This window comes from Octodon degus, unplaced genomic scaffold, assembly GCF_000260255.1.
Source record: "Octodon degus isolate 3935 unplaced genomic scaffold, OctDeg1.0 scaffold00136, whole genome shotgun sequence".
NCBI classification, from domain to species: Eukaryota; Metazoa; Chordata; class Mammalia; order Rodentia; family Octodontidae; genus Octodon; species Octodon degus.
The window spans coordinates 6933110-6954184 of NW_004524712.1; the positions used below are offsets into that span (position 1 = coordinate 6933110).

Consider the following 21075-nt stretch of genomic DNA (forward strand, 5'->3'; position numbering starts at 1 on the left):
GCAGAGCAGAGAAGAGAAGAGAAGAGAAGAGAAGAGAAGAGAAGAGAAGAGAAGAGAAGAGAAGAGAAGAGAAGAGAAAAAGAGAGAAGACTGAGTGTAGTGGTGCATCCCTGTAATCCCAGCACTTGGGAGGTTGAGGTAAAAAGATCACCTTGAGTTTGAGGCCAGACCAGACTAAGATCCTGACTCCAAAAGAGTCCTCAGGGATGGGCTGTTCCCTACCAAAGTACTTACAGGTCCTCATCATTCAGCCACCTAACAGCTGTGCCCAACTTTGTGTCCTAGAGTGCCGATGGCCAACTTCAAGGGCCACGCTCTCCCAGGGAGTTTCTTCTTGATATTCGGTCTGTGGTGGTCAGTGAAATACCCGCTGAAGTATTTCCAGCAAAGAGGGAAGAACAACAGGCTGAACCATCTTCAGCAGCGTCTTGAGCTCATTGAAGCCACACTCAAGATTTTGTTTTCTTTCATTGGTAAGCACAGGGTCTTTGGATCCAGAGAACCTTCCCATCAAACCCAGAAACTAATTCGTTGCCTGAACCCCATGAAATAAATGAATTAAAGATTCTGGTTTCCCTCAGAGCATTTTGGGCAACCTTCTGCCTTCTCACAGAAGTGGTACAAGTAGAAGGGACAAGAACTGAGAGCTACCCCAGGGTGCCTCCCATTGTATACATTATGGCCAGAAACAGTACAGGCCTTCGCCCGGCTCACTCTGCCAGCCAGTCCACCATTCAGAGCTCACTGTCCAAGGAAGGGCACTCGCCGAAGTCTGCCCTGACAGGTTCCCTTGGGAGCTGCTCCCCTCCATTAGCCTGTACAGGCCCCTTCCATCAGCTGCCTCTTACTTGGTTTCTGCATTTAATCTAATTGTGTTTTCCTAGCATCTCTTTCACTGCTAGCTTGGCAGGGGAGCCCGAAGATGTATCTCAGCTACTCTCACCTGAGTGGTGATGCCTTGTTTTTATCTCTGCTGCTGGATAAACCCCCTAGGGAGCTGTGTGCACATGTGGTTGTGCCTCTATAGCTTTCCCTCCCCACCCCCCGCCCGTCCCCAATCCCCAAAGGACCAACAGAGATCATTCAGCAAATACATTTTCTATATTCAAATAGCTGCACCTGAGGTGTCAGTCTGCTGACTTGCGAGCGACCATCACCTCATTGGCTTGGTTCATGCCTTTGCCTTGTCTTTTGCTATCTCCTATTCATCTCCAGGTTAGTCTTCCCTCACCTTCTGCTCATTTCTCTCCAGGGATCCTGGCAGAGCAGTTTGTTCCTGATGGGCCCCATCTCCACCTCTACCATGAAAACCACTGGATGAAACTAATGAACTGGCAGCACAGTACCATGTACTTATTCTTTGGAGTGTCAGGAATCGTTGACATGCTGACCCTTCTGGTCACTCACATCCCCTTGGGGGTAGACAGACTGGTTCTGGCTGTGGCAGTATTCACTGAAGGTAACTTAGTGGAACAGATGGAGATGGGAGGAGCAACAGACACAATGTATGAAGATCAGGGTACAAAAGTCCAGAAATAAAACTAACACAATACCCTTCCCTGGCAAATCCAACTCTCAAGACTACCAGCTCCTGAACTGGCCTGGTCCTATGCTTTGGGTGGTCCAGACAACATACTCCGTAAGCAGCTCATGGAAGGGTGAGGCATGCAGGCCCTTCTCAAACACTATACAAGCCTCCCCTGCCCCTGCTTCCTGATGCCACCAAGGCATGTTCACGCGTGTACACACACCTGTGCATGGGTGTAGGTGCACACAAAACACCACAGAACTGGCTGAATGTTACACGGGGTGCAGCAGCCCTTTTGGAGCTCATATCCTAGAGGTTATTGTCCAACCTCCACAACAAATCTTAGGAGACCCACTGTACTAGTCAGCTTGCTGTCATTATAACAAAATACCTGCTAGAGACTATGAAGTCGAAATCCTACCATAGATTCTGTAGATACTCAAAAGTTACACACTTTGCTAGTCTTAACAGCCACAAAATCATAGGCATCTGTTTGTTGCCCTGTGATGTTACACAAACTCACCTTCTAAATGCTAAAGACCGTAGCCATGAGACAGGGATAGGAGAAATTTCAATCAAGGAAAAGCCCAAAATAAAAGTAGAAAAAAGCAAGTCTCTGATACGTGTCCTTGGTTCACTGCAGGTTTTCTCTTCTACTACCACGTTCATGACAGACCTCCGCTGGACCAACATATCCACTCACTCCTGCTGTTTTCTTTGTTTGGGGGAAGTATCAGTATAGCCTTAGAGGTGATCCTTCGGGACAATATTGTGCTGGAACTTTTCCGAACCAGTCTCCTCATTTTCCAGGGAACCTGGTTCTGGCAGGTAATTACACCAAGTCTACACACAACCTAGGTGGATGGGCCCCTTTGAGCATGCCCAAGAAGTCCCCAGGGTGACATGATGTCTAAAAATGCAGGCATGGGAATGGGTTGAGATGGCCCTCCTCCTGTTCACCTCTCTAACTTTCTCAATTAATGTCCTGCTGGTGCATTAACAAGAACCTGTGTGCACCACACGGCAGGCACCACTTCCTGTATGGGACCAACTTAGTAAACTGCCCACATGGAATACAGGTCCTGAGGTGCTGCTGTGTGATTTCATTCAGAGTACTGTCATATGTAAGGGGGTGAGCAGCATCCAGGCCACTCTTCTGGCCATGGAAGAAGCCTGGGTTGCTGCTTAGCACAACTAACCAACATCCCCATCTAACCCACCAGATTGGATTTGTGCTCTTCCCACCTTTTGGGACACCTGAATGGGACCAGCATGACCATGCCAACATCATGTTCATCACCATGTGCTACTGCTGGCACTACCTGGTCGCCCTCTGCATTGTGGCCATCAACTACTCTCTTGTTTACTGGTATGGTTACGTGAAGCTGCCTCTCAAGTTTTCTGTACCAACAAACTCCTCCAAATTGCAATCAATGTCCATGTTTAATGTGCTAATTACATATCTAGTTTTGTACAAGACCCTCTACAGCTGCAGCGTACTTACTACATGTCTTATTTGCAAGTGCAGGTAATGGGGCTTGGTGCAGTTAAATGAGTCTGGGTCAACTTTTAAACTTGCAGTGAAACTGGGGAAAAACTGAGTGGGAATTGGTACCACGCTAGGACCCTGCATGTCACTGTGTCCTGGGCCCATTACCAACGTCTGGACTTGCCTTGCCCTCTCCTCAGAAACCTGCCTATTAAAGACAGCCACAGCAGAAGGGCTCTAACAAGTGCTTGTCAGCAGAGTGGAGAATAAAACTGTTACCTCCTATGTACGCACTGTGCTGGGTGCTGCAGAAAGCACTTAGCTCCTATTATCCCATTCCATCCTCACCATTTTATAATGTACTCTTCATTTTTTACAGCAGGGGAAACCAAGGTTTCAGAAGGCTGAGTAATTAACCCAGGTCACCAACTAGGAAATGGCAGCAGCATGCAGGGCAAGGGTCACTTTTAACACATGGAATTAGGGTGCTCCCGCCCCGGAGCTGCCTTTTTTCCCAGGTCCTTACTTCCCTAGACTTAGAGCAGACTCACCTCGCCTAGAAAGTCCTGCACAGACCAAACAGAACACACTAAGGCCATGGTTTCCCTCACTTCTAGTCAGTAAGACAGCAAACTAGATGGCAGCAGGCCTAAATTTAGTTTCAACTATTAAATATTCATCACTGAGTCCCTTTATTACCTAAAAATAAAACACTGTCTGAGAAGTCAGGTGTAAAGACCTACAATTACCAGTTAATACATACATGAAGATAAGGCTTTAAGGACCAACAGACAGTCCTTCAGTGAGGGAACAAGGAGACTTTTCTGGCTAATCTAATTGGTTCTTACAATTTATTACAGCATTTTGACCCGGGTAAACCGACATGGAGGAGGAGAAATAATTGGGATTCAGAAGCTGAAGTCCGATCACACTTACCAAACTGCCCTGCTGAGTGGCTCAGATGAGGAGTGAGATCAGGTGTGGGGAGATGGAGACCATCCACCCTGCTGAGCCTCATCGCTGCAGTGCAGGGCAGCTCCTGATTGCTCTGAGGCTGGCTCTGGACTGTTCCTACAGCACTGTGTATTTGTACCTCTTCATTTAATACAAAGTGGGAGGCTTTAACACATGAAATTGTGTATCTTGCTGCTTGGATTTTCCAATCATAATTTAAAGTCTGTGTTAGTGTAATACCTTTCATAAAGAGAAATGAAGTACTAGCTGTAAGCAGCAAGCCTGTGTGTCTCCATGTACAGAAAACAGACTGAAAATCTTGAACAGGAAGTGTCTTTCTGGAAGAAACAGGGTATAACTCCAACAGAACATCATGCTGCTTTTTGATAATTTGCCTCTCTCCAAGGAAACAGGTACTTTCTTACCAAAAAGATAGGTATGTGAATGACAGTGCCTTTGGCTTAGAACTGTAATTCTAACTGAAGTATTTTTTTAAAAACAAAAGTGATTCAAACTTTGGTATCATAAGGGTTGTTAAATATTGTCTAACTAGTCCTATCAGAACACTGTAGTTCCACTCTTCACAGGGTACAAAACTAGGCCAAAAGTTAAAATTTTTTTAAATCAGGAAGCTAGTGAGTAGCTGAACCGAGAGTGGAATCTGCCGTTCTGACTCTTCAAAGTTACCCTAATAAAGGAAGTACAGCAAGTAAGAGGAGAGACAAGAATCTGTATAATGATGTAAAAAAAAAAGTTATGGAAGGGCTTGCACTTTAACCCAGATGAAGCACTATGAATTCTGAATGAGTAATATAAGTTTTGATCTGGATCTGTTTTTCTTTTTAAGACTTCCTTCAACAGGTTATTTATTAAACATTCAATTTTCAGCAGCACTGAAGTGGTTGTAAGAATTAATCTAGTACATGTTCAGTATGGAGCTGAGAGACTACCAAAGACACACTTCCAGGCGGTTATAGCCAGCGACGCGCTCCGTGAGCAGTAAGCACACACCATGAGAGGAAGGGAGGGAGAGGAAAGAAGTCTGTACTTCCGAAAGGAAGGGCCCATTCCAGGAGCAGCGGACACTGCGACGAAAGCAAGAGAAGCATGACTAGATGTGAAGAATTAAATGTATTATGCTGTGGACAGAAATGAACAAAAGTGGGCCAGCACCACGTGGCAGGGTCTGAGAAACCAAAGAATGCCTTCCATATATACAGTGTTTTTCAGTTCAGAGACGCCCTCTGCCGCACCAGGTTCCCTCAGCAAGTTCTCATCGCTGTCTACACCGTCAGCACGCACAGCCCGTCAGAGGCTGGCGGGTCAGCTAGTCTAGAGGCCCACTGCTCCACGTGGCAAAGCCAGTCTCCAGTCTGACCTGACTGGCCAGTCTTTCCCACACTACTAGGAAGCACTTACTTACACAAGGCTCTGTACGTCCTCTAGAAGGAAAACTACTTAAGGAACAAGCAGCTGGGCTTCCACAGTTGAAGTCACATCTTAGGAGTTAAGCATGAGCTGCTAAAAGCATTAGCTTCAACTTCTGGGTCCCCTTTCAGTATCTAACTTGATTTGCCAGCTGAGCAGAAGTGCGAACATCCATGCAGGTAGTCCCGCAGGATCTACATTAACAGCTCACACAAAATGCACTCTTTCCTTAGGGACAGAGGAGGGAAGATGAACCTGTTCTCTGCCTTACTGTCATAGAGAAGATACACAAATGAGATTTTTTTTTTTTAAGGGCAAAATACTTTAAGGACATATATTCTCCAGAGTGAAAGACTGAAGTATAAAATACTAAGAAATTCTTTTGGTGCCCTTCATACAGCATGGTTTGGGATACCTTTAAGGAAGTGTCCAACCCTGGCATGAACACACTTAATGTGCTATTAAAGTAGCTACCAAATCCTGCCTTGGGCGTGTGGTCTGAAAAATTTTACCAACATCTGCAGAAGCCTAGACACTCAGCAGCTGCCACCAGCAACTCTGAAAGAATTGCTCCTGCAGAGCAGCCAGTGTACCTTGGAGCCTCGAGGTCTGCACACAGGCAGCTCGTGTGCACCAACACTGGTGCCCTCTCGGGGGCAATCCCCCAACTTGTCAGGGAGCAGCGCCACTCTGCGGGCCTAAAACAGCCCGCCCATGACATCCCCGCTCTGTAGGAGGCACGCGCTGGCAACACAAGCAGCCCAGCAGTGTGAAACCAAGGCAGAACTGAGGCGAATGCCAGACTGCCTTTTATAGGATCACTTGTTCACTAAATTCAGAAGGGGCTTGTTTTTAACTAGCAGTAATATCTGAGACAGGATATCTCAAATTTCTATTTTTTTCTTGTTTAGAAATAGTCACATGGCTTTTTATGTGAAATATGACTCCAGAATAACAATGGTGTGCAAGCCTCCTTTCCTCAGGTAAAAGGCCCATTCCCTCATTGCAGCCCCTTCTCTCACCCCTCCCAGGCTTACTCCTGAGCCGGACCTCTGCACCAATCAGGAGTTCACTCCTAGCCCATCACCCATGCTCTAAGTAATCCAGCTTTCCACCTCCCAGCCCGACACCCCTAAGCTCACTGCAGCACATCCTAGCCACTTCCCCTCATAAGGCAGCAGAAAGGAAACTTAGGTCAGAAAACTGGATTTTCATCTTGTTCTCTTCAACTCAGATTCACATCTTCAGTTAAAAAAAGAACAAGGACATCTATTTGACAGAATTTAAGACCTAAATGAAATGGTAAAACCACAGGGTCACCACCAAGTGCTAAGTGTCCTCTGCAACTTGCCAGGGCACCCAACTCCAGCCCAGCTACCATCTAAATCACCCATTTCCACTTACCTCCCCACCCGGACCCCACAAAAGATAGTCACTACAGTGCCATGGATTAAAGACAAAATTTTAATGATCTGGATACTTCAGAGATAGGGAAGTCCTGTCACTGTAGAAAAGTCTGCCCATCCACCTCTGCCCAACACTGTCATGGACCAGTGCTTTCTAAACTTAGAGGACTATTTAGACACTGTCCTGAGCTCTGCCTACAGCAGACACAGACTGAGAAGTGGACAGCTGGGAATAAATGACTTCAAACCCTGCCTGACCTCTTCTGAAGTGGGACTGCCAGGCAATACCTGACCTTGCACCTCACCTCCCCTCCTGCCAACCCCCCTCTGGAGCAGAAGTCAATAAGGTTTATTCTCAAAGGGCTACAAAAGAAACAATTTGGGTGTTAAGGACCATGCCGGTTCTACGGCATTCATTAATTTTGCCTTCTAAGTTGAAGGCAGCCATAGATACTATTTGAATGGATAAGGACAGACTGCTCCAAAAACATTTTTTGTTTATAAAAACTGGTGGCCTGCATACCAAAGTCCTAATTTGTGACTCCCCCTCTACCGAAAAACAGAATGTATACTTTCTGAATTACACAAAGCCTGCCATGAAAGTAGCACCCTGCTGTCATTCCCCTACATTCTGTCCGTGGCGCTGGACTTCATATGAATGACTTTGCCACAGACAACGCTGGCACATGGAAGTCAGAACCATGATTAGTCCCAACACCATCTTCCAGAGGCAGTGCTAACTAATCCTATTTCAGGGAGCCCACACTACCTTACTTCCTACACGTTTTCCCCATCTTACAGTCCTGCAATTACAAGTGGACATCAAGTTAGCCACCAACTTAACAAAATTCTTGCTAGTTTCTCATTCTGATCAAAAGAATAAGTTATCAGCTGAGAGAGGGCGGGACTGGCCAGGTTTCTATTTAACAAAGATATACTATAGGTTCTTTAAAAAAATAAGTTAGACAAAAATTTTCTGGACACAAATATCATACCAAGACCTTGAGTCATAAAGACCAGAAGATAAAAAATACAACTGTCACATCGAAGGAAGCTCGTTCACTGCAGGCTGATGTGTAACTGGTAAGCCTTCTCTATACTCAGGAGAGAACTTCGGCTTGTATGATGTAACGTTGCCTCCCACACCGCCGGAACCTTCCCTGGACTGGCACTTCCCCGGGAGCTGGCCCAAACTGGGACTCTACTTGGCGCTCAGAGGCAGAATCTAGGTGGCTCTCACCTCATCTTCCCACTGGCCTGCCTCATATGGACAAGCTCCAGGAAAGATGCAATCCCCTGCTCCCTTCCTTTCAGCCAGAACAGATCAAGTAAGCTCCCTCATGGAAGCCACTCTCACAGTCACTGCTGTTCTGGCGCCTGCTTAGGAGATGGCGCTGTGGTCACAACAACAGTGGAGACTGCTTTGGAGGAACCAGAAGCTGTGCCCTGCTGAAGATGAGAAGCAGGGACAGTCTGGATGCGCACCTGTTGGAAAGAGAGATGGTTTGGTTAGCAGACTGCAAGTGGGCTCAGCAGTCAGAAACAGGAAAGCAACAGAAACACCTGATCGGGCAGAGCTGCCTCAGCCTTACCTGTGTGGCCTGACCTTGTTGCTGAAGCTGCTGCAGCTGCTGAGCAGTGAGGAAGCTAACTGGTTTGTTGCCAGCAATGAGTTTGGTACCTGCCGGCATGGTCGTGAGAATGATATTGCGGCCCAAGCCACTGAGGCTGCAGAGGGAAAGCAGGTATCAGCAATAACCACGTTGCAGGATATTCTTCCAGCCCAGATCCAAAACATGCAGAGTCAACAGAGAGGTCTAGTGCCCCGAGAAAATTTCAGCCTCCTGGACTCAACTGGAGCCAGCACTGAGGCCACCTTCCTTCTAGCTTCTCCCTCCCACAGCAGCAGAAAACAAGCCCAGAAGCCCCCAGTGCAAAGCATAAAGCAGCCCTAGGCTCCACACCCTTACCAAGCAGCAGTAAGAAAGGTGTGCTCTTGGCAAGGTACCCTTGCCAGCTCAGCACAGCAGAGGGCACCTGTGGCCCAGCTCCTCCAGAGGCTGAAGCGGGAAGACTGCTTGAGCCTTGCTGTTCAGGGCCAGTCTAGGCAACACAATCAGATACCCTCTCTTCAAAAGAGAAGGAGCAGAGGCCAAGGACTTAGCTAAGTAGCATGGCGCCTGCCTGCTAAGTGCAAAGTCCTGAGTTCAATTCTGAGCACCTAAACAAAGAGCAAGAGCGCCCTCTCCAGTGGCCCCTTCACAAACCCTTCCTTGAGGCTGGCAAATAGTTTCATGTGCTCTTTATCCGTATTTAAGTCAGGACACAGGAAACTACCACCTGCCCAAGAGGAGCTTCCTCAGTCTGACCTGAGGCTCTCATGGCATCCAGCCCAGCACCTCCCACCCCACCTGCTTTTGGGCTTTTCTAGCACTTCATTTATTACTTTTTTATATTTCCTCTTCCCACTCTATGTCAGCTTGAGTAATAGTAGGGATTCAATAAATGTTACAAAGGAGCTCACAGAGAGATGCGGGGAACACGAACATCAGATAAATTTCCATTCTGTGACAAGCACTTGCATTAAAAGCACCCCCAAGCTGGGACTGTCCCTATGAATAGCACTCACTTGGCTCCAAGGTTGCCTTTGATGATGGGAGCAGTGACCACACTCTTGCCCTTCATTGGCTGGCTAATCACAGAAAGTGGGACTGTGATCCGAGTAGGAAGTTTCCCCTACAAAGAAAGAGCAATCAGTTTCCATGACATAGCAGGAGGTGAGGAAAACCACCAAGTGTCACCTGGAAAGGACAAGAAGAAAGCAGCAAGCACTACAGATGCTTTTAGTCCCTACCAGAAATTTAGACCTAGGCAGCCTTAAGAGAACAGCTCACCTGCCACTTATGTCAGCTGACCTGGCAGCATCTTCTTTCACACTACCTAAGGATAGCAACCTATCCACTTTCCCTAGAATAAAACCTCTTCCTGGGGCACAAAGGCAAGTATGTGCTCACTATGCACACTCCTAGATTCCGAGCCTACACGTCATGGCGCTCCCAACACATGGGAGCACATGAGGAAGGACCGGGTGCTCAGGAGGTAACAGCAAGTGCAGATCCGCCCCTCCCTGGCTTGCAGGCTCAGTGAGGGAGAACCACAGAGCATAGGCAGCATACAGAGGCGAGGCAGAACAAGCCACTCTCCAGGTGCTTTGTGTTTCTTCCAGAGATAAGAAAGGTTTGGGAACACTAATTATAAACTCATCAAGTGAAAAGTACAACCCCAAGGCTAGTAAGGCCTGACAAGTACCACAAACAAAGAGGACGAGCACGAGGAAAAACAGAATCTTGGGGTTTGGGGAATAGTAAGATGGTCACTATACCCACCATTCCTTCTTAGGCTGCCTCACTTCTAACACTTGATTGTTTGACTCGTTTTCTGTTCATGGTGCTGGGAAACAAATCCATGCCTCCAGACATGCTAGGCAAGGCCTGTACCACTGAACTGACTGCAAACTCAGTATTTTAATACTTATATAGTAACCCAGAAAAGGCCTTGGAACCTCCCATGAGAAGACTAGTTCTGAAGTGGCCAGGCACTGACACTGCTGCCGGGCTTGTGCCACCTCTGCCGGGCATACTCACAATCTGTAACCCGTTCCAGACGGCAGCAGGCAGAGACACCTCAAGATGCTGCCTCCACAGGATTCACTCATGACCTTATTTCCTTTTGACATCTTAGATAAGTGGCACAGTAACTACAATAGCTTAACTAGGCAAATGGACAAGAAAAAGTTACTTCCTAGTACTTCCCGCCCTGCCAAATATTCGCCAGTTGCGGCTTCCTAGACTGAGCGTTACAAGGATACCCACTGTAGACCTTCTTGTTAGGGGGGAAAGGGGCATCAGGGAAGCAGGTTCCTTGCTGCCTTACTTCGTCATGTGTGATACAGAAAGCTAAACTACGTTCTTTTAAACCACACTGTCAGGGTTACTAGCTTGCTTACTTTAATAACATGTCCTGCTTCCTTTATCCCCAGCATTACCAAAAAAGAAAAAAAAAAGACAGATTGGAAGTAAACATTTCCACATATACAATTATAAAGAGTCATCTTCAACACTATGAAAATGCCAAATACTGCAACTCTAGCCACCTTCCAATGTCCCTAGAGAGAGCAGGCCAGTCTCCACATGAATGGATGCTCAGCCTGACTGGTGATCAGAAAGCAGAGCTGCCAAAGAACTGCTTTCTACCCGCAAAGCGCGAACAGAGTCAACAACTGTTTCCACTTGAACCAACGAGGCCCGACTAAGGTCCAAGGAAGGCAGTGGGCTTGCTGATAGGAGTGTGAGCTGACGCAGCCTGCGCACCAGGGCAAACACAGCAGGAGCGCATTCCATACATGCGCCTTCAGGATTCCTCCTAGCAGTCAGTCTATGCTTAAGAAAGACTTCTGCGTGCTCAAGCACATGTACAAGGGCATCCACTGGGCCTGTGGTATCCTGCAGTGCAATCCATGCTATGGGTGCTCACAGTTCGATCCGTAGCACCACATGCTGAGCCAGCCACCAAGACCAGGCATGGTGGTGTACCCCTGTAATCCCAGTGCTGGGGAGGCTGAAACAAGAGGATAAACCTCAGTCTGAGCTGCATAGTGAGACCCTGTACCAAATATATTGAAAAAAAAAAAATCACAGTATCTATGTAAGGCATAGAATAATTCCCAGACTTTAAAAATAAAGCAATTTTATAAGGAGGGAGAGAAGTCTCATGGTTTTAACTATGTATATACAAATGAAAATACTCAGGAAAAGGACTGGAAGGACAAATGCCACGCTGGCAAGAATGATGTGCCTTTGTGAAAAAGAGAACTGGAGGAGTAGTGGAAGAAATTTTATATTTTACTCTGTGCTTCCAGCACTGTTTATATTTTATAAGAATGTATGCATATACTATGCTTCTGTAAGTTTTATAAGTCTCAAAAAAAAAAAAAAACAGTAACGAAGTCTCCCAGTAAGTAAATCTATCTGGGCTGAGTGAGCTGATATGGACACGGTTTCTATTTCCACTCCTACAGAGATGTTCTCTGAGCAGAAGGCTGCTCTTTATCACAGACGCTACTCACAGCCTGGGACGTGGACACAACTGTGGTGCTCACAGGGACTTGCCGCACAGTGGGGGCTCCTGTCCCGATGCTGATGGGGGTGCTTGAGGCCCCAGAAGCCACGGCCACAGTCTTGGACATGGCAGCACTCATACTAGGCAAAGACACTGCTGAAGAATGGACAGTTCCAGACCCGCTGGCTACTGAGGCCCCTGGCTTGGCATGGGTGGCAACAGTGATGGTCTGGCCTGCTTTGGGAGGCATCACACCCAGGCCCTGCACGATGCGGATTGTGGCAGCCGGTTTTGCTTCTGAGGAGGCCACTGTGCTTTTTCCCTTCTGATCTGCCACGCTCACACCAAGGGCCGGCATCAAGCGAAAAGCTGAACTCGAGGCTTCTGGTGGCTTGAGGTCAGGGGTCACTTTGAGCACAGTGGTAGCTGCTGGGGTGGATGCAGGTGCGCTGGCTGAGTTGGCCTTGGCAGGGCTCTCAGCTGCATGCACGGGGTTGGAGGTGACATGGAGGGTAGCAGAGATGCCTTTGCCTGCAGTGCCACCGCCTGGCCCGAAGAGGTCCTGGGTCAATTTGACAGTGGTAACCTGGGACTTGGCCAATGTGGCCATCATGTCCGGAGTGATTCGCAGAACCGTCTGGCCTTTCGCATCCGTGGTGATGGAAGAGGGAGGCAGCCGCAGCACATCCTTACCCTGGATACGGAAGTTAGTGGCTGTGAGTGGAATGCTGTTGCCTGTCTGGGGCTTTACGCCAAGCTGCCCAGTGATAGCCACCTAGATGGGAGAGACACACACTGATAAGAGGATCCGTGACGCTAACCTGGTTACACAGCAGAATCTACAAGATCTACGTATAGCTTAAATTTTTATTTTGAAAGATGTTAAGCATGTACAGAAACAGAGAGAAAAATGTAAGAAATGTATAAGCTTTAATCAGCGTCAGTAATCACTTTGTGAATCTTACCTTCCTCCACTGTGGGAGGGAAAAGCAGGAGACTGGGGTGATCAAACTGAGACGTCACCATGAAGCTGCATCTCCATGGGAATACTTTAGGTAACACATTTCCCCAGAAACAAGACCTAACTAGAAAGTAAGCCCCTGAATGACGTGTCAGAGCGCTCATAATATAAGCCCCTCTCTGGAATAAGACTTGGTTAAGCCTGTCACCCACGCAGATGCATTTCGTACATCCACTATAACACACAATATGTTGTTAAATGCTGATATATAATTAAGCACTAATAATTACTATTGATACTTGATAGCATAAATTATAGTTATTTGTGAATACCTCTGTTGAGCATTTATACATATTGCATTTTTGGATGGGCCGTAAATGCCTATGCAAACAAATGAACTCGAGATATTGCCAAATGACCCATCAGATACAAACAATACACAAAAAACATGCACACTTCGTGGCTTTGTGTAATATAAATCTAATTCAACATGTTCTCTGTTGTAACAGACACACTTAATACCTTCATGTGAAATGAGGAAGTGTATTGTGAATTTTGGTGCCTGCAATTTTCCAGCACTTGTGTGTATACCATCGTATCTGTCATCATTTTGTTGACACCCCTTCAACAGTCTTCAATTAACACTTGACTTAATAGATACTTTATGAAGCCTCCCTGCAAGGGGTCATGACTTAGGTGAAGAATGTTGTGTTGCTAATGTACTATGAGAGGGCTATAGGAATAAGAAGAGAGCTCTGTGGCTAGACATGAGGGACTGGGGTCAATGGTTCTACAGGAAACAGAGTGGAAAGAAACTGAAACTGGAATTTGGAGTTTGGAGTTAGGATGACATACCAGAAAAAGACATAGCTGTATTTGAATAAATGTAGATTTTTGTGCATGAAAATATAGATTTTGGGGCCGGCCAAATAGCTCAGCAGATTAAAGCGCCTGCAAGCAGCCACAGGGGCTGGGGATGCAATCCCCAGGGTGTGCTGAGACAGCAACTGAGACTGGGCATGGTGGCATGTGCCTGTAATCCCAGCTCTTGGGAGGCTGTAAATAGGTGGATCATTACGGAGTCCAATCTAGTAATGAGGAAATGAGTGTTCTAGTGAACACTCTATAATCCCTTCCCTAAAATACAAAAAATAAAAAATAAATTTTTAAGAAATAGATTTTATACATGAATACAGAGCGTCATACAAGAAAAAGACATTCCCTAAAAATAAGACCTATTGTGTCTTTTGGAGCAAAAAATAATATAAGACCTGGTCTTATCTTGGGGGAAACACAGTATACCCAAAATGCATCATTTTAGCTCTCCAAATGTATATACCTCCAGCCTAGAACATATTTAAACTACAAAATAACCCTAACCATCGGCACACACTCGTATGTCCCCAAGGGGTGGGCCTCCTCTAGGGGAATGGCTGTGAGCAGCTCTGGGGCCAGACTTCCTGGTCTCAAATCCCAACTCCCACAGAAGGCCAATCTCCAGGAAAGAGGGGCCAGGCCCCAGCCTGCCCAAGACTTCCTGTCATGATCCCTCTGCTTGCTGCTCCTCTGCCAGAGACGCCAGCAAGCCAATTCTCAGTGGCTCCACCCCATCCCACCCTCCCCTACTCCACTCCCACCCACATTCCCCTCCTGCCCAGTTCTCCGCTTTCATGTACAAAAAGAATGTGAAATCCCACTAACAATTACCCGCCCTCACCATCTCTGCCTTCTCACCTCACACTCTAGAATCCATTTCCAAAACCCCGTAAGCCCACAGCTCCAGTTTGCCTGCTCAAGAGCAACACATGGTTGAGTCTCGTCTCATGCAGCTTTCACTGCACCCAACACAGGTGCTGCTGCTTCATTCTGTCTCCTCATCTGGGGAAAACTTGAGTTTCCTGAAGGCAGCGGCTTAGTCTACTAATATACCACTCACTCCCAAGCCTTAGCACAGTGCCCGCCACACAAAAGGAAAGTCACTGAATGAAAGGTTAGCTCGTCATTATGTGGCTCCATTTCCTCATATATAAAATGGGAGTAACAAAAATGCCTATTCACAGTGGTGGGACTAACATCTATAAATGTTCATTCCACAAAGGTGCACATAAAGCATTCCTTGGTACTGAATGCTAGTCTGCCTCGAAATTCTTTAAGGTGCAAGTTATCCTTTCACATTCACAACCAGAAAAGTTCCAATGCATTTGACCATTAGCAGTGATAATCTGAAAAGCCAGCAAAACATGGCCATAGGAATTTAGCTAAGTTCATGAAGTGGCAATTTTAAATCCAGACATTTAATTACCAAATACTAAAGCATATGGAAACAGCAGAAATCTCCTGTAAAGGCTGCACTGCCTTGGATGGGAACGCAGTTCTAAGGATCAAAGCCGAGAGAGCCCTTCTCTCCACCGGCGTGAGACCTCATCAGGAAGCTGGCTCCACGATGAGGACAAAGGCCTCAGGCCTGCCCACCTGCTTGATGATGTTCTGCCCTGTGACGCTCTGAATGACAGCAGCTGTGGAGGCACTTGGGGCTGAGCTTCCAGGAGAACTCGTGGCTGGCTTGTTCACAGGGCTGGCTGCCGCTGGGAGGTTTGCCACTGTGAGCCCTGCTTGCCCAGGGCCAGGCCGCTGCACAGTGGCTGCTGCACTCTGAGCTTTGACTGGAACAGCAGCCATGACAGCCTGGTGCAGGACATGAGATCAAAGCCTTGGTCAGACAGCAAGACGGAGAGTGAGCAGCAGTTCCACAGGGTCTCCCACGTGCTGGCCCCAGGAGGGGCCCTCACCCAGCCTGAGGCACACGCCAGCGCCAGTGGCGTGGTGAGGGCAGCGGAAGGAGGCTGAGCCTGGGACTCAGGTTCAGACTCACATCCCACCTCTACAAGGGTTCTTGTATTAGGGTCCCAGGAAATCACTACATTGCTTAGAAGGTCTGACTTCAAGATGCAAAAGGAGTACGGGCTTAACCAGCTTTGAACATTAATGAGTTGTTTTAGTAAATTTCACTAGCAACAACCTCACTTTCCCCATTTGTTCCTGCCTGATGCTGCCTCCTGAATTCATCAGTCCACCCTGGAGTCCACTGTCCCTGTGCCCAAAGACCAGAGCTTCCCTGGTTACCTGGGGCACTACTTTGGTCTGTGTGGCAGTAGCTGGCACCCGGATCTGTGGTCCTGCTGGCATCTGGGGCAGTGTTGGTGCTGGCCCTGCTGGCTGCTGGGGGACGGCAGGAAGGCTGGGCTGGGTCACCACTCGTACCTGGGGGAGCCCAGAAGAGCCAGAGTGGCTCACAACCCGGGCAGTAGCCTGAGAAGCAGGTGGAGTCTGGCTGGAAGCTGGGGAAAGCATTGTTCCTAACTGCGGCATTGTTGGTGAGGATACCAGAAGAACCCTGTGAAAAAAATCAGGAAAAACCAATACCAAAAACTTAGGAGAGGAACACAAAAGGACTCGAGGAAAAAGCTAAAGAAGAAACACAGCACTTACCCTGAGCTAGACTTCGTGGGTTCAGAGACAGTGCTAGGACCACTTCTGCTCACTGACGATACAGGTGGAGGGGAGATGGGTGTAGCAGGCAACGCTGGCGTGGTGGGGGTTACAGGTGTGACTGGCGTGGGTGGCATGCTGGAGTCACTGAGGCTCATCTGGCTCTGCTCAGAAGTACCACCGCTGAGGACCTTCACGGAACTCTCCTTGTTACTTGACTTCTAGAAGGAAGAGAAGGAGGAATCTACCGTAGGTATCTCAGGAGCATGGACCCTACAGCCCGAGGCACAGAGCTGCGTGAAAAGCAAGCACGCATTCCGCAGCCCCACCCAAACCCCTGCGGCTGATGCACGCGTAAGGTCACTCACCACCTTGGAAGGGGGCTTGGGTTTCTGCTGAAGAGCTTTTCTGGCTTTAGCTGCAGCTGCTTGTGCTTGGTGAATCCGCTCTGTGAACAAGAATGGTAACTTCAGCAAGAGTTTGACCATGGGGTTGGAGACAGAGCTCGGTGGCATAAGTGCCTGCCTGGTTAGCACAAGGTTCTGAGTTTCATCTCTCGTACCAAAAAAAAAAAAAAAAAAAAAAAAAAAAAGTTTGATCATGATGTGCTAAGGAGGGGGCTTCATTAAAAACTGAGGCCATGGGGCTGGTGAGATGGCTCAGTGGTCTAAAGCACCTACCTGGAACAAGCTTGGCAAAGCAGAGGGACCACGGTTCGATCCCCCAGCACCACATGCCAGCCAGGCCCGCCCCCATTTGGGCTGAGCTGGCCACACACACACACAAATAAATGTTTAAAAAAAAAAAAGCAGCAAGATATATCATGCATACAAATGTCCCATGATGAATGTGATCATTACGTATATCTAAAATGTATCAATAAACTTAACTAATTTAAAAAAAAAAGAAAAAAAACCCAAGGCCTTGCTATCAGCCTCAGTGCTGGACGACACCCTGCCTCCAAAAATCTCCCATCCAAATGCCAATGGAAAAAATAATGGATGGGGGCTGGTGAGATGGCTCAGTGGTCTAAAGCACCTACTTAGAACAAACTAAGCCAAGCAAAGCACAGGGACCGTGGTTCAATCCCCCAGCACCACATGCCAGCCAGCCCTGCCCTCTGGTGGGCTGAGCTGGCCACACACACACAAAATAAATAAATAAATAAATAAATATTAAAAAAAAAAATAATAATGGATGGAATAAGCGCTTCCCTGGCAAGCACAGGGCCTGAGTTCAATCTCTGGTTCTGCCAAAAAATAAAAATAAAAAAATAAAATAAAATAAATAATGGAGCCAGAAAAAGTGAGAACGCCCCTAGACTAGTTGGACACACTGCTCACAGGCCTCACGCACCAAATTCCTCCTCACTCCGGTCGCGATGAAGGTAGATCCACAGCTTCCGTCCAATGTCATATTTCACACAAGGATCCTTTTCATAATGTAGGCGATCCAGTGCACCACTCACAACTGTGTTCACCTACGATCAAAGCAGAGAGAAGCAGGGAGCAAGTTAGAACTAAGCAACTGAAGAAAAAAAAAAAAAAAATCACTGGATCAGTCAAACCTACTGATCTACTCTATCAGCCCAGCGTGGTCTCCTAGTGCTCACAAAGCACCCTGGCCAGACAAAACGTGCTACAAGACTGCTGAGACACTGATCTGGCCTACAGGAAGGATGCCGTGAACAGCCGCAGCAGTCCTTCCTATGCTATAAGCTTAAAGGAAGTTTAGAGTCAAATTTATGCTTCACTGACAGCCAGCTTTGGTCGTCACTATCTGCACAGGTCAGGATGTCCTTTTCTTCTTTTTCATTAGTTATTCTTTGACAGGGGTTCTCCCTGAGACCAGCTGCGAGCTTGTGATCACCTTGCCCCAGCCTCTCAAACTGGACTACACTGCACTTGCCAACACATCGAGTTTTTTCAGTTGTTCAAAAATTTATGTTGAGGGGCCAGGGATGTAGCTCAGCAGCACAGCACCTGCTGGTGAGCCTGGAGCCCTAAGTTTAACTTTTATTTTATTACCAAAATAAAAGTTTATGCTGGGCACGAGCACGTGTGATCTCAGGATCGTGAGGATGAAGGAGGAGACCGTGGGCTCAAACTCTGCGCTGCAGAGCACGTCCATCTCAAATCCCTCTGCTCATGTTCAAAGAACAAACTACATGAGCAGCTGCAGGGGCAGGGAGCACGTAGTTAGCTCACTGGTACAGTGCCTGCCAGGCATGCATAAGGTCTTACATTTGAGGTTCAGCACAAAAAACATATTTCCTGGTGAGTTTTCTTAAATCCATTCTGGAACAAGTGATTAAAAGCTGCTTCTCCAGCTTACCTGAGTGCTGGTAACATCTGGAGCAAGAAACTGAGAGTCCTTGAGCAGCTCACAGATCTCTGCCCGTGTGCCTTCTCCATTAGGTAGCCGGGCGGCAGCGTCCCGAACTGATGGCAGCAGAAAGCAAGGTCTGGGGTCAGGCCAGGGTTCTACTGAGGACTGACAGCCCCACCACGGGTGCTACTTCCCGCGGCTCCTGCTGCTCAGCCTCCCACCAGCACCAGAACACACGCCCTCTAGTGGCCAGTATCTGCCCCGGAAGTTCTCTACACTCTTCACCCAGGCAAGACTGAAGGGCAACAGATGGGGCTCTCAGTGGGGTCATCCATGAATTTGGGGAAGAAACATGTGACATCTTCCACCGAAATTTAGCATTCCCTCAATTATAGCAAAGGTTGTAAACCACATTAATGGCCGTGCTGCGACTGTAACACAACTCATATTTTCCTCTTTTACAGGTATTGAAGACCAAAATATAATTCATATTCATCCTCATTTGGAAGTTACAGAAGTTTTAAGACCTGCTGTTTAATCTTGTTGCTTAATATTGTAACAAAAATGTGTTTTTGCATATAAACTTTTTTTACCATGTTGATAGATTTTCTTCAACATGAATGACTTCCTCAGTAGCTCTAGGCATTTTTATTTCATGCCTTCAAAAGTGTAATTCTGAGGAGAGAGCCACAGGGCTTGCCTCACTGCCAAAGGGATTCATGGCACCTAAAATCATTATGGAAGCAAATCCCCCTCACTTACTCTGTTTAGCTGGCTTGTGATCAATTCCTGAATAAACATAAACATGACCCTAACTTCAGGAAGAAACACCAACTCCTTGCATTGACCTCTAGGGCCAGGATCCCCATTTCATCTCTCATACTCCAAAGCAATAATAAGCTTGACCTGGGTGAAGGAGGTGGGGAGGGGAGTGAGTTTGTGAGAAAAGGACACAGCTGTCTTGAGAAATCTACAAGGTCAGGGTTAGGGATATAGCTCAGTGGCACAGGCCCTGTCTGGCAAGTGTGAGGTCTCAAGTTCAATTCCCAGTACCTCCCCCCCAAAAAAAGAGCTACAGGACAAAAAAATAAAATCCCTGACAACAGATACACATACCACATACCAAGAGACAGGATGGTGACATAGGCCGGCCGGTCTGAGCGCAGCAGAGAGTGCTCGCGGGCCTTGTTGAGGGAGGTCTCCTTATCAAACACACCCTTCACTGGCCCCACCACAGACTCAAAGCCGTGCATACGAAAGGTGAACGCCTTGTGGGGCTGGCTGTACCTGTAACGCTCCTACCAAGAAGAGAAAGAGACAGAAGGCTCATGATGCAGAATAAATTGGCTTCTCCTTAGGGCTCCTGTGTAGAAAGAGGATCCACGAGGGAGATTAAAACAGGAAGGAAAGGGCCAGCCAAATAGCTCAGCGGATTAAAGTGCCTGCAAGCAGGCGCAGAGCCAGGGTTTTGATTCCTGGGCACACTGAGACAGCAATTGAGACTGGGTGTGGTGGTGCCCTGTAATCCCAGCTCTTGGGAGGCTGTAAACAGGAGGATCACTACCAGTCCAAGCTAGTAGTGAGACCCTGAACACCCTGTAGACCCTTCCTTAAAATACAAAAAAAAAAAAAAAAAAAAAATCACACACACAACTGTAGTGTGAGTCAACCTCAGTAGCAAAAGGATGACGCCACTGGCAATGGACAAGAAAATAAATACAATGCACTTGGCTGAAAGATCAACATGGTTCTCACTCCTTTCTTCACATCACTTTCACCTGCACACCACTCCCACCTCTGCCAAGAGTCAGATGCCTATCCAACAAGCAGCAGGAGGTCTGAGTGAGGCTGACACTCCTCCAGGTGGACTCAAGGAGAGTGAGCTCACACCTCCCTCTGCACAACCTCCCCTGTAGGTGTTCCTCACCTGCTCCTGAAATACCCGCTTCTCCTCGCCTGTGCTGGGCCGTACCACATAGTCCGTTCTTCTGAAACACAGAAAAAATTTCATATCAACTCTGAGAGCTGCCAGAGGACCAAAGACCTGCCACCTGCTCCAGCACACAGAACCTTTTCCTCACAACTATGCAACTATTGCCAAGTCTGGTGTCTAGCTCCTACCAAACAATTCCTGGTGATATTTCCGATATTATTGGATTCTTACAGATCCAAAAAACTATTGCATAGGTGGGAAAGATCACCCAAATCTTTACCTAGCATTTTTCAGTACTGCTGCTAAGTAATCCCAATCTAACAAAAAAGAATTCAGCCCTAGGGAACAAAGCACTTTGAGCATGACAGATGACGAGGGTTATCTTTCCTGCATCCTAAGAAAACAACTTCTGATTACATGAACACACATATTGTGGTACAC

General features: G+C 47.3%; 2 protein-coding genes across 10 annotated transcripts in view; one reads left to right on the forward strand and one right to left on the reverse strand.

Annotated features, from left to right (window-relative positions):
• Tmem45b (transmembrane protein 45B) overlaps positions 1-4864 on the forward strand; it is a 36036-nt gene extending 31172 nt beyond the window's left edge. The window contains exons 3-7 of one of the 2 annotated variants that reach the window (XM_023701550.1): positions 286-473; positions 1253-1459; positions 2172-2356; positions 2752-2897; positions 3878-4864. In XM_023701550.1, coding sequence (XP_023557318.1) covers positions 293-473; positions 1253-1459; positions 2172-2356; positions 2752-2897; positions 3878-3989 — 831 coding nt within the window. In that variant the 5' untranslated portion in view covers positions 286-292 and the 3' untranslated portion in view covers positions 3990-4864. The remainder of the gene's footprint in view (positions 1-285; positions 474-1252; positions 1460-2171; positions 2357-2751; positions 2898-3877) is intronic. The other variant, XM_004641417.2, reaches the window with a different exon arrangement.
• A 1980-nt stretch (positions 4865-6844) lies between these two features.
• The window catches only part of Nfrkb (nuclear factor related to kappaB binding protein), a 41801-nt gene continuing 27570 nt past the window's right edge, over positions 6845-21075 (reverse strand). For 6 of the 8 annotated variants that reach the window (XM_023701474.1, XM_004641419.3, XM_004641418.3 and 3 more), the window contains 12 exons: positions 20629-20689; positions 19825-19999; positions 18708-18814; positions 17730-17853; positions 16742-16821; positions 16374-16594; positions 16008-16278; positions 15357-15569; positions 11931-12698; positions 9435-9541; positions 8398-8533; positions 6845-8290 (listed from right to left, as the gene is read on the reverse strand). In XM_023701474.1, coding sequence (XP_023557242.1) covers positions 8165-8290; positions 8398-8533; positions 9435-9541; positions 11931-12698; positions 15357-15569; positions 16008-16278; positions 16374-16594; positions 16742-16821; positions 17730-17853; positions 18708-18814; positions 19825-19999; positions 20629-20689 — 2389 coding nt within the window. In that variant the 3' untranslated portion in view covers positions 6845-8164. The remainder of the gene's footprint in view (positions 8291-8397; positions 8534-9434; positions 9542-11930; positions 12699-15356; positions 15570-16007; positions 16279-16373; positions 16595-16741; positions 16822-17729; positions 17854-18707; positions 18815-19824; positions 20000-20628; positions 20690-21075) is intronic. The other 2 variants (XM_023701472.1, XM_023701473.1) reach the window with 2 other exon arrangements.